General features: G+C 56.9%; 1 protein-coding gene across 1 annotated transcript in view; it reads right to left on the bottom strand.

Moving 5' to 3' along the window:
- Nucleotides 1–2254: 2254 nt before the first annotated feature.
- Nucleotides 2255–13178, bottom strand: part of DYM (dymeclin) — a 374432-nt gene continuing 363508 nt past the window's right edge. Inside the window, exon 17 of the mRNA XM_008048608.1 lies at nucleotides 2255–2617. Within this exon, the coding sequence (XP_008046799.1) occupies nucleotides 2468–2617 (150 nt within the window). The 3' untranslated portion in view covers nucleotides 2255–2467. The remainder of the gene's footprint in view (nucleotides 2618–13178) is intronic.

Genomic DNA, 13178 nt, shown 5'->3' with positions numbered 1-13178 from the left:
TCAATCTATTTCAAATGTCTTGCCTTCTATTTGTTCCACCTGCTCTGTCTTTTTGTCTTTCTCACTCTCTTCTGAAATTCTTAAATCTGTCCACTGAGCTGATCATTCAATCCTCCTTATTAGGTTGAAAGCAGGGAGTGCCTGCAGGAACCAGAGTCGGAATTCTGAGGCTTGCTGCAAAGTGCCTGGAAATCTTACAGGGAAGCTGCTCTCGAAAGGCGTGTGTTCTTTCAAAGACAAATACTGCAGCAGAACTCTTGGCTGGTAAAACAACAGACTTCAATCTTAGCTTCACATCCTGGGCAAAGCAGGGGTTTATTTCCATCGCAACACGTGATGACCTTGTGTTGCATCATTTCACAGTTTTTACTTTGTGCAGCACAAAAGAATTCTCAGCAAAAGAACATTCAAGATTAACGCAAGCATGACCAGGTTTATTATTCAACTTGCTGCCACGTGGTAAGTCTTCCACCAACAGAAGGAAGCAGTTGTGGAGGTTTGCGGCCCCCATCCCCAGGAGGAACAGGTGTGGGCCTCTCCCAGGCCGGCTCTGAGCCCGCTGAGCTTCTAGCCAGTGAACACCTGACGGAGGGAAAAGGGGTGAGAGGGAGGGGCTGGAGGCATCGCAGGGAACCCAAAGCCCTGCGAGGAGACGGTTGACCCAAGGCTTCCTTGGCGTTGCCTCTGTCATGGTGAGGAGGCTTGGGGGGGCCCAGGGCTTGTCTCATGCACTGCCCACAGATGCAGGGACAGACCCGTGGTCCTGCTGGGAGTTCAGCTGCTTCTCATGACCCTTCAAAGAGCTTTTGGTTTAAAGGGAAAGGAAACAAATCAAAATGCTTTGGAAACACAGGCAAGCTGCAAACCCTCCCTGCATAGGAAGTGAGTGAGCACAGCTGTGCCGAGGGGAGTGTTGGGCCACCCTCCTGTCTGGGGCCTGCTCTGCCCTCCTTCAGGTGGCTTCCCTGGAAGCAGATGAAGGAGGGTATCTGGCAGGCATGGATCATGGATCATATCGGAGGCAAGCCTCAGGAGGACAAGCTGCCCTTGCCTCCTGGACCCTGCCTGGATGGCCCTTCCCGAGTCGCCGCTGGGAGGATGGCTCAACCAGGTTTTTGAGTGGAACAGAGGCACATTGGAGGGCAGTGGTTCAGACCTCCTAGGGAGTCGGGGTGGCTGGGCCCGACTCCTCCAGGCTTCGGAGATGGTGGTGGACGGGCGGCACCAGGCGGGGCAAGCGCAGAGGAGGCAGCTGCTCTGACCTCCGGGGAGACCTGCTCTCTACGCAGAGAAGACTATGCATGTTGTGTCTTTGAGAATGCACCAGGCTCCTTGAGACTGTGTAGGGCTGGCAAGGATGCCGAGGGGGACCCAGAGGGACAGTTCCCCCCCGCCCCCGCTTCTGTACCCTGCTCTGCCCTGGATAGCTACTGCGTTGCATCCTTGGAGGTGTGGCTTCCTCCAGTGCAGGGACCCCACATGGGCCCCAGGGGCCCAGAAGTGCGCTGCCTCAGATATGAAGGGAGATATGCGGGCCCCTCCGTGCAGCACCAGGTTCACACACTGTCACCCCTGCCCCATGGTCCAGCTGAGGGAAAAGGACGGCCTTCAAGAGCAAGTCCTTCTTTCCTGGGGACCACAGCAGACAGAGGCAATCTTGCCGGCCCATCTCAACGGGGCTGCTGCCTGAGACCACATCTAAACGGAGCCCTGTAGCCATAGAGGGAGCCGTTTTGTCTTTTGAGGGGAAACTGTGGAGACTCCAGGGCTCACAGCCAAGTGCTCAGGCCCAGCGCTGGTGACAGGAGCCCTCAGGGGCAGCCACACGAGGCACCAGCTCCCAAGAATCCCTGCCTCGCCTTTCTCATGGCATTCCTTCATGCAAGAGGAACCTTCCCTCTCTCCCTACCACCTCTCCCTTTCTCCCTCTCCCTCCCTCTGTCTCTCCCCTTTCCCCTCTCTCCTTCCTCCCTCTTCCTTTCTCTTTCCCATTCCCTCCCTCTCCACCTCTCTCTCTTCCTCTTCCCCCTCTCCCTCCTCGTCTCTCTTCCTCCTTCTCTCCCTCCCTCTCTCCCCACCTCTTTCTCTCCCTCTGCCTTCTCTCTTCCCCTCTCTCCCTCTCCCTCCATCCCTCAAAAGATCAAAACAGGCATCTTGCACATGTAAAAGAACCCATGTGTCCTGCTGAAGTGCCATGTGTCCGGGCCATGGGTCTCTCAGGAAAGCTCTAGACTTGGTTGGAAACACGACTGCATATTGGACAGGAGCTCTCGTTTATTGTTGCAGCATCTCCTCTCTGTGCACTACAATTTAAGCCGACACCTACTGCCATGGGCACCAGTTCTCCAGAGTGTGCGAGTGATCCTTGGCTGAGGAGGACATGCCAGGTCACCTGCCTGCTTCTGTGGCCCAGAAATAAAGTAACTCGCAGGCTGCTGGGCCGGAGGGCTCGGACGGGTGCCCCACCTCACTCGGAATCCATGGTGAACAGCTGGACGTTCTGCGGGTTCCAGTACAGGCCAACGGCGGAGTTGTAGACCAGGGACCACACGTAGGGGATGAAAAACTCCTCAGGCTGCTCCTCCTCCACGTACTTGAACTTCAGTTCCGGAAATTTCTGCAACGAAAATAAGACAACCTTGGAATCTCGTGCGTCCTGCGCACAAGCAGACATGGCGGTGTCTGCCAGCGGGCTGTGGAGGGCGTGACTCCAGGGGCCATGGGTGACCAGCTGTGCATCCCAGCCCTCGGCACTCACAGGGTTCCTGTGCAAACCTGCTCCCCGCGGGAAGAGCAGGGGCCACACTGGGTCCAGCCAGGGGCATGCCGGGGCTGGTGGGCTGCGAGTGGGACCCAGCAGGGTGGATGTGGGAGGAGAAAGGCCACCCGAGAAGGGCCCAGTATGGGAGGCCGACAGCAGAGGATGTGGCCCTACTCTCAGCACTGAGCTGCAGCTAGAGCCTCTAAGGCCCAGCCTCTGCTTCACAAGACCACCCTGGGGTGACCCCTGTCTCAGTGTGGAGGGCGAGACAGGAGGGCCCTGAGAGGAGGGGAGGCAGGGAGAGAGACGAGGGACAACACACAGCCATACAGGCATCCACACTGACCACAAGGACGGAGCTGCTGCGTCCTGGGAAGCCAGCCAGGCACCGAGCACACTTATGCATGGACAGACCAAGGTAACCGTCAGTCACACTCCGCGGCCTGCCCCGTCCTAGCCACACCGGCTGATGTCTCACACATGTGATCTACCTTAACCCTTCCACGGGACTCCGTTCACTTGCTCGTTCATTCACTCCTCTGACCGACTGCTACCTGGAGCCAGGCAGGTCCTGCACGGCTGGCCTAGAGTTCAGGGGTACGTGGTCACACAGCTTCTGCTCTCACAGAGGGTGGAATTTTATGGAGGAAAGAGACCCTCACAGCAGCATCGGCAATGAAGTACCAAGTACGGCAGGGCGGCAGAGCGGGAAGGACAAGACACTGTGGAGGTGGGGGCAGCAGAGGCATTGGGCGAAGGGGGACAAGAGTTCCTCCAGGCACACGAGACCAAGGCCCAGGAGCTGGAGGGCAGTGGGGGATGGGGGACACATGGAGAGGGCGGGCCATGCAGTGATAGCTCCCATCTCAGTGTGGGTCCAGGGTGCAGGGCACAGGCGGGGCAGGGTCAGATCTAGGGATGGAAAACGGACCTGACCTAGGATGCTGCTAGGCGGGTAGATTCAAAAGACTGTAGGAAAGGAGAGGGGCAGGAAGAGGAGCCACACACACGCGCACACACACACAGACCTCTAAGACACAGACATGTGCACACATACAGGCACACATGCACAAAGACATGCACACGCACACACAGACATGTACATACAGACACACATACACACACACACACACACACACACACACACACACACACACACACACACACAGGAGCTGTGCAGGGATTTCAAAACAACATTTACAACAACTGAGACTAAGAACTTCCAAGTGTCGGATGCTCAGGGTTCCAGAACCATTGAAGAGGGGCAGAGTTCTGTGGGAATTCCTAAGAGGAGTGCACTGTCAGCGACATGGTGTCAACACACCAGATGGCACAGCCCCACCTGCCATGGCATCTGCAAAGCCACGTCCCAGCATGTGGCATCTGTGTCGTGTGAGTGGGGACACATGCAGACCCCAGTGTCACCCACACCCGCATCCTCCCTCCACCCCTTCCCAAAGCAACTGGCTTGGAGACCCCAGCCTCTCAGATGCTGGTGCTCCCAGGCAGTTCTACTGTGATCACAGTGGCCGTGGTAAGCGTGTGACGTGCTACTGGGCTCTCGTCCACAGGGGATCCAGGGGGCCTAGCCCTCTAGTTCCTCATCAGCTACTCCTGAGGTCCCCCACCCCCAGAGTGCTCTGGGCGTCCCTGACCCCTCGGCAGCTCTTGGGTCTCTGTCATAGACTCAGCACCTTTCTGTGAATCATCTGCAGTACAGCAATGAGAGGGCTCCTCGCTCCCACCCGGACTCCACAACACGCCTGGTGGCCAGTCTTTGCCATGCCTCCTTCAGAGAAGAGGAGCCCAGGGTGGCTGAGGCTGGGCTCTGGGCCACGCACCTGCTGACATGGAGGCAGGTTCAAGGTCTTGCCTGGCACAGTATGCAGGCCCTCCTGGCCTCTACCCCACAGACCTCTGCAGGGTGGGTCAGGTCCTCCACCAAGGAACCAGGTCACGGAGGATGAGTGCTGTGAGGAAAGGATGCTGCCCACCCTAGGGAGAGCAGAGCCTTGTCCACAGGCTGGCCCACACCATCAGCCCTTACGCCGACGCAGGGGGTAGAGGCTGTGGGGGAAAATGCACGCCTGACAAGTCTGCTGTAAACTGCCCACACAGCTTCTTCCAAAAGTGACAGGCACGAGGTCAGAGTTGGTCCCAGGCCCCTGACAACCATTTGGTTAGGAGAAGAAGTCCATGCTGCTCTTGACCTTGTTAGTAGACCTGGGTAAGCCCTGCAATAGGCCTCCCACCACCTGGCATGGGTGTGTCTACACCATGGAGACCCTCCCTCCCATGGGAAAGGAGCCCACTCCGCCAGCGAGTCACAGCTTTCACGTGTCGTGGACAATGTCTCAAGAAAGGCGGCACCCAAGTGGCAGGCGTGCCCAGGGCACAGTAGACAGTGCTAAGCTGGCCTGTCCACAGTGACACATGGGCTCATCATGAGGCCCTCTTTAAGCCAACAGACGTCCTTTCTTTTTTTTTTTGAGTTGGAGTCTCACTCTGTCGCCCAGACTGGAGTGCATTGGCCGCTCCTGGCCACTGCAGCCTCGACCTGCTGGGGCTCCGGCAATCCTTCTGCCTCAGCCTTCCAAATAGCTGGAACTACAGGTGCATGCTAGCACACCCAGCTAGTTTTTTAATTTAATGTAGAGATGAGGTCTCACCAAGTTGCCTAGGCTGGTCTCGAACCGCGGACTCAGGCAATCCACTCACCTCAGCCTCCCGAGGTGTGGGATTACAGGCTGAGCCACTGAGCCCGGCTCAGACGTCCTTTCTATACAGCAGCTCTTCACAAGAATGTGATACTCAACTCGCAGACGATGGCGGCCCCTGCACTGGCACGCTGGCTGCCTCTCTCTGCAACGAGTCCTTGGGACAGCTAGGAGGAGCTGCAGATGCAGGCAGGCACCTGGATCTCTGCCCCTCTTCTAACCTGCTTGCTCATTCTTGGGGCCCTGGGGTGTGGTGGCCATGCGGGTGCAGCCTTCGAGAGCACACAGTCTGGACCTCGCTTGCCAGTGACGCATGCAGTCTCCTCCCCTCGCTCGGACTTGAGCTCTGAGGAGGACATCCACTCCACTTGGAGGCTCTGGATGACCTGTCCTGCCCACCCCGTGAGGATCTGTGTGTGGGGCCTGCAAAGCACCTCACATGGTCAGTGTGTGACAGGCAGTGGCTGCTGTCAAGGACATCCCCGTGGCATGGGAGTGGACGGCGTTCTCATGATTCTCAGAGCCTGAATCTAAAGGCTGGATTGGAGATATGGCTGGCCTGGCCATGCTGTCTCTCACTCGTAAGTAACAGAAACACAGCACTGAGTCTCCCACATGAGACCAGAAGCAAGTGCCCACAGACATCTACAAGGGCATGTGTGTGGCCACAGATGCCATCTGGGAGTGGGCGGCCTTCCCTGGGAGTGAGCCAGGCCAAGTGGAGGGGGCGTCGCCTTGGGCGGGTCATGGCTGTGGGAAGGACAGAGGGTCACTTCCACATGAGCTTGACATCCGGAACGTGGCCCCGGCATCCACACCCTTCTGTTAGGTCAGCAGCACCCAAGGTGGAGGGGCTGGCCAGGAGACACGGGCCTTCTGTGGGAGCTCAGCACAAGCAGCACGAGCAGCCTCCCAAGGATGGGCCTCTCACATGACAGGCCTGGGTATGAGCAGAAGTGCGCCTGGGTGCACTGGTGTCTGCCGTCATGCCGCTCAGCGCGCAGCTCGTCTGCTGGTTTGCTCATTGTGTGTGTCATGTTCCTGCCAGAACATAGGCTCACAGAAGCAGGACTGATGTGCACCGGCGTGTCACTGATGCTCCAGAGATGACTGCTGGATGAGGAGTTTGATACACGCCCGAACGACCTCGAGCCCCATGACAATCCTGCGATGCAGCAGCGGCACCACCTCTGCTGCGGAGGCAACAAAACTGAGGCTTGGAGGGACCGGGGACAAGAAGAGCACAGTCAGGGTGGAGCTAGGACCAGGTGGCCCGGTGTCTGCTGCTGCCTCTGAGGGCAGGCCTCTGGGCCCTTCTGGGGATGCGGTGGTCCCTGCAGAACTGGCCTCCATGCCTCCAAGCAGTGAACGAGAGCCCCAGATGCTCCTCCGGCGGCACCAGCCCACAGTCACTGAACCGGTGTGCCATGGACTCCCCATGAAGCCCAGACAGGGCCAGGCTACGGCTCTGACCTGGTGCCGCAGCTCCAGCCTGGCACAGCTTGCGGCAAGCAGTGCCGTTTGGAGCAGTTCGTGGCATCTCTCAGGACTTAGTTCTCTCACCTGGTATAAAACAAAGGTCCCGTGTGTACCACCCCACTGATGGGTTGTTCTTTTATGAGATGCCCCATCAGGTTCGGCCTCCAGGCCCTGCAGGACACCGTGGGACAGGGCTGTGGCCTGCTGATGTTGACAGGACCAGGTTTGGGTTTGTGTGGACAGGGGTTGCAGGGTTCTAGCTGCCAGGGATGGGCTGACAGGAAGGTTTAAAGGCCGAGGCTGCCTCTGCTTCAGCCAAGATGCATGTAGCCTGCCTGTGGCCAAGCTCATGGCCCAGTGGGCTGAGATTCTGAGCTTGGCCTACCTGTGCCGTCCTTCAAGACTGGTCCCTCCACAGACTGGTCACCTCCCAGATGCAAATGAAGACAGAGCATCACAAACAGGCCGCTGTGACCGAAAAACATTCAATCGCGTGGGCAGCATGCAGATGCCAAAGGCCATACACCGGCACCCTCTCTCCACAGCCAACGGGGAGTGGGTGGTGTCCCTTCTGGAACGGTTTGCTTGGAACTGCTCACTGGCACAAGAAAGTTCAGAAAGGGCCTTGTGCCCTTGTTCCTCGTGCCATGTTACATGTGCTCTTCGTGTTCTGTGGGACAGGCTGCATGCAGTAACCACGGGGAGGCACGCAGTGACACGTTTCCTTCTTCCTGAAAAGAGCTGCCGGTAAGACCAGCATCCTGGGCACTTTGGAAGGGCAAGAGCCTACGTCATAAGAGCTTTAAACCCTGCTCAGTCAGCCGGGGGGGAAGCTGCGTTTAACTTGCCCCCAGCTCTGCCTCCCCCCCAGCTCCAGCAGCCACCGTGCTCGACTCAGATGGCCTTTTTTAAAAAAGTGTGTTCTCCTGCGGTTAGATGCCTGAAGTGCTAAGGAAAAGAAAGACGAAAGGCTTAATTTAGCATGAAAGTCACTGGGGACACGATCTGTCAGGACTCAGTCTAGGAAATGTCATCATCTGAATGGAAACCAACAACCTAGAGGAAGCCACTCTTTCCCTGACGTCCTCTAAGCTCTGGAGATAGCTGGTGCTGACCTGCGGGCTGGGCCATCTTCTCCCTGGGAGTGTCTTCGTCTCTGGTGTGGTTGAGCCCTGCATAGTGGCTCAGGTTTCCCCGCTCTGACCCCATCCAGCTTCTCCACCATATGTCCCTTCTCTGGGTTTTCTGGGACTCCTCTGGGCTCTGCCAATCACTGTCTGTCAACATGCCTGGAGGTCAACCAAGGCTCTGGGAAGGCAGACGAGGAGCTCGAGGAAGGTGGCCCCGTGTGACAGCAGGCAAGACCTGGTGCACAACTGGCCAGCCCTAAGCAGGGCACGGGTCAACACAGACCCAGGTTGTGCGGGTGGGTCTCGGCGGCCCCCTTTCCGGGAGATGTGTCCTATGACTCGGCTTGATGAGAAAAAAAGCCCATCTCAGGCCTGCAGCTTGGTCTCAGTCAAAGCTACTTACAACAGGGTATTGTTTTGGTTTTTGGATCCACAGGTAATGCTGGACTCTCAGGTTTGGCCAGAATGTATTTATCAACCCCAGAGAATCAACCTACAACAGCGGGACATCAGAACGCCAGGCTCAGAGACAAAGCCAAGGTGAGACTTGGGTATACCAAGCCAATCAGAAACCCGGGCTCATCTCTGCCACCAGTCATGTGACCTGGGAGTTCCAGTGACCAGGAGCAGGACACCCTGGCAGCTGAGCCTGGACCCCGTCTCTGCTGTCTTTCACATGACCTGGGAGTTCAGTGAGTAGGTATAGGATGCACTGCAGTGACTTCACTACCACAAAAGCTCAAGGGCGCGCTTGTCTTCCCACCTGAAGGTGCTCACAGAGCATCAGACACTTTAGCAAGCACTGTTGTCGCTCCAGAAAGCATCATACAATTTAAAGTCAGACCATCAGGCAGCACATTAAAAACAATTTCTGAACGTCCTATCAAGCCTCTGGACGACAAGGTGGTGGGTGGTGGCCAGGAATACTGCTAGCTGCTGTCAGTGGCGCTCGCAGGGCTTGCACAGGGCAGGCCTGCTCAGGTCAAGGTAAAGCGGCTCACACTTATGTCCTCTTCTTAAATCTGGAGATGATGCAGCCCTCTATCTTTCCTTCCTGTGTCCCATGGCTGCAAGTCTTTGGTCCTTCAGTGGTACGTCCTGAAGCCAAGTGTTGGGGGCTTCAACTACATGAGGCCTTGCATATGGGGCTGTGGTGGAAAGACGGGGGAGATGCCGCTCCTTGAACAGGCCGTGGGCGCGAGGAGGAGACAAGAGGACCTATGGAGACACGGCTGGGCGCTGGAGGGGGCAGCGAAGGCCGGCGGACCCTCTGAGCAGACAGGCCTGGGTGCTCTTCTGGCTGGTGAGGCAGTATGGCTGGCAGCTGGAGCGGAGGCAGGGAGGGCCTCGAGGGCTGGGTCGCAAGCCTGTCCGTCTGGGGAGCCTGCAGCTGTGAGAATCAGTCGTGGGTACATGTGTGATAGTCCAAGCTGCCAATGCCATCAGATGTGTCAACTTGTCAGGAGACAGACGCTGGTGGCAGTGAGTCCCACCGCCTGTTTCTGAGGAAAGTCGATCCAATTCAGGAGCCCAGGAGAGGAAGGGCAAAGAGGAGGATTTACTGAAAGAGCCTCTTTTACTGAAGGCCAACTGGGGGACTGCCTGCCATCCGCAGTGGGCCCATCGGTGTGGATAGCACCAGACCACTGCCAGAGTAAGACCCAGAAAATAAACGCACGAATATGAGGTAGAATTCTCACTGGGGCATAAACTCCATGAGGGCAGGACGTTTGGGTTTTATTTCCACTGAAATGTCTCCTAGTATTCAGAATATCGCCAGAGCCCTAGCAAACATATGTTCAGTGAATGATCAAATAAATGACAAATGAAGGGGTAAAAATGGTTTGTGAACAAATGCAGAGTTATTTAAAAAAGAGAGTGGAAAACTGGGCCCCACACGCCAGGTGCATTAGTGGGATACCTGCCCACAGCTGCCTGGGGCCATGTGAGCCACATGGAACCCATGGGATGCTGGGAAGTAAACGACTATCGTGGCTGAGTTTAGGGGAATGCCTGAATCCAGCCTACCCCTGCCCTGTCCTCATGTCCCTAGGAACATCCAGCCTAGGATGATGGAGGTGCTGGTGGGACGGTCCCCACCACCTTTCCATCTCACATATGTCTCACCACAGGAAGGGAAGTGCACACCTCCCGTATGTATGAGATGCAGACATGTGGATGAGAGGGTGCCTAACTGAAAACTGGACACGTACATGCTGCACTCTTCATTTTTTGTCGGAGGGAGTCTCCTGTTGCCCAGGCTGGAGCTTAGTGGCATGATCCTGGCTCACCGCAGCTGTGATCTCTTGGGGTCAGGTGATCCTTCCAACTCAGCCTCCGAGTAGGGGGACTACAGGTGTGTGTCACCAGGCCCAGCATCCAGTGATGCCGGCAGGATGGTACATCCAGGGTGGTTCTGGGGTAGGAAGGCAGGGGACAGGTACCACAGAGGGAGCTGTTCAGAGGCATGGTCAGTCGAGAAAGGGCCCGGGCCCTCCAGGATGATGACCCCTCTGAGCAGGTCCCAGGGCGCAAGCAAAAGCATCCATGATAAACCCCAATCGTGACAGGCCTGAGAGTCCTGACGGCTCCCCAGGGAAAGCCAGCCACAGATGATTCTGGAAGGCCCAGGCAGAGCCTTGAGCCAGGATAATCCAGGCCCGGAGACAAGAAGGGATGACAGCGGCTACCAGATGGGGCAAGAGATGACAAGACCACGTGCGGTGTCAGGCAAATGACTTTAAACTGGGAGTATCAGGAAAGGCTTCCAGGGGGAGGTGGCAAGTTGTGGTTGGCCAACAAGGGGCCGGATCAGGACCTGTCGGGGGGGAAGGGCACTCTAGGCAGAGAAAGGTCAGGAGCATGACCAGAGGCAGGGCAGGACAGGCCGGGCACAGGTGCTGCGGGGTGGGTGATGTGGAGGTGGGGGTGGGAGGTGGGGAGGGGTGGCGGGTAGATCCATACTTCGCTTGCAGGTGGGGGCAGCAGGGACCAGTGCAGGGGTACGGGAATGGGGCCGTGAGACAGAGGAGGGTGGGTCCACTGGGGGGCAATGGGAACACTGTGGGGGTACGGGGACGGGGCAGTGTGACAGAGGAGGGCGGGTCCACTGGGGGGGAAGAAGGAATCAGTGTAGGGGTGTGGAGACAGGGCAGAGAGACAGAGCAGGGCGTGTCTTCTTCAGGCAGAGGTCTGGCGGCTCTTCACAGGTGCCAGCGCAGGAGGGAGGGCGGCCCAGGACCAGCCAGGCCTCCTCTGCGATGGGCCCATTTCACGTTCTCAATCCTTGGGCCTCTGGTGCTCTTGTTTTTCCCCAGAACAAAGAGGCAGACAAGCACAGCTGTCTCCACCCTCCACGTGGCCCAGCCTCAAGGAGGCCTTATCTTTCCACACAGTCTCGGGGTCTCCTCCAGCCAGGCTCTAAGAAAGGTTCTTTAGCAGCCGACCCCATGGGGCTCTGTGCTCAGGTCGGGCCTCCGGGCCTTCCACAGTCTAGATAAGCAGGCATCTGGAAGGTGGTCAGAATGGTAACTCTCCTGCCGTTATCTCCCAAAGTGAGAAGGGTGAGGGGAGCCCGGGAGAAAGCCAGCACACAATCCCGCACATGCTTATCCTGGCTCCCAGCCCTGTACGCATCACAGAACCACAGCAAGGACAAGGACAGATTCGCCGTCACCAGCACTGGCGCTCATGCCCAGGACCTGCTGACTGAGGGCTCACAGCCCTGGGCCTGGCCTCTGGGACCTCCCGGGCCTGTGAATAGCCAGCTGACCGGTCTTCTAGTCCTCCTGCCCATGTGGGAACCAGGAAGCCCTCCACGGGTGTGTCATACCAGTGGTGCGCACCCCACTCCGACTCACGTGCTCAGGACACGCACAGACAACCAGGCTGCCTGGCACGTGCTCTCAGGCGTCCTTGGGACATACGAGGACTTGGAGTTCTGCTGGGAAAGACTGACCCCAGTGAGCTCTACCCTCTACACAAAGTCCCTCGGAAGCATGCAGCCAATCCCACCCCAGGGGTGCTGCCTGCCCTGCGCCCACTGGCCTTTGGCATGAAGGTCAGCGATGGAAGTAGTGACTGAGGCTTACGGTAGACATGCAAAGTCACTCAGGCAGCCGCCTTCGTCTGCGGCAGAGGGCCACGACCCCCCAGGCAGGTGCCCCGCCCCTGAAAGGCTCTGCCCTTACGCCCCACCCACCTCCCATGTTCCCATCCCCAGGGTGGCACACCTGCATGCGGACAAAGCAGCAGCGAGAGAACAAGCACATGCTCAGCAAGCGAGGTGACTGCTCCACCAGTTCTGCGGCCCACGGCCCAGAGGACTCTCGGCAGAAGAACGGGGGGATGACCAGAGGCTGTCACCCTCAAGAGATAAGGCACATGCTTTCTTAGGCCTAAAGAACTCCCCTCGCGAAAAGGTTGAGGAAATAAGTTCTATTTTGTAAAACAATAACACACATATAAACAGAACTAGAGAAACCTGTGATGAAAAGACACAGCGTCAGAGTCAGATGTGGCCCGGACAGTCCCTGCTGAGAGGTGCTCCTGCTCCGAGGGCAGCCCCAGTGTCTGACACACCGCGGACCCCCACGCGGTGCTCATTGTTGGCCACCCTGCGGGGAGTCTGCTGAGGAGATGCTGATGCTGGACCCCGAGAAGAGGGGGACTCTGGGTGGGGAGGAGCCCCTCAGACGTGCAGAGAAACATGAAGAGTCACGTGTGCAAAACCACGATTGCCACCTCATCTTTGGACGGGTGACCGTGAAGCTGGTCCGTCCCAGACGACCAGCTTTTTTATTTTTTACTTCTTATAAGCTGACAGTTTATAATGTATAAGCCTATATAGAGCCTGACCACAAAACTTATAATCCAACCATGTACATTATATAAAATTTAATCAGAACTGCCTTGCCTAGAAAAGTATTTTTAGGTAGATTCTAGTCTGAGAAAAATATAACAAATGGAAATTATCTGAGTTCAAACCTATTTCAAGCCTATTGACTGGTTAGTAAAAATTAAATTCTGAGACTTCTGTGATTTTAAACTATCCTTTTTATTCTTTCTATCCTCCACAAAAGTCATTTATCA

This window comes from Carlito syrichta, unplaced genomic scaffold, assembly GCF_000164805.1.
Source record: "Carlito syrichta isolate Samal-C Ts95f unplaced genomic scaffold, Tarsius_syrichta-2.0.1 Scaffold126426, whole genome shotgun sequence".
In the NCBI taxonomy this organism is placed as follows: Eukaryota; Metazoa; Chordata; class Mammalia; order Primates; family Tarsiidae; genus Carlito; species Carlito syrichta.
This window is presented reverse-complemented; position numbering and strand designations above follow the sequence as displayed.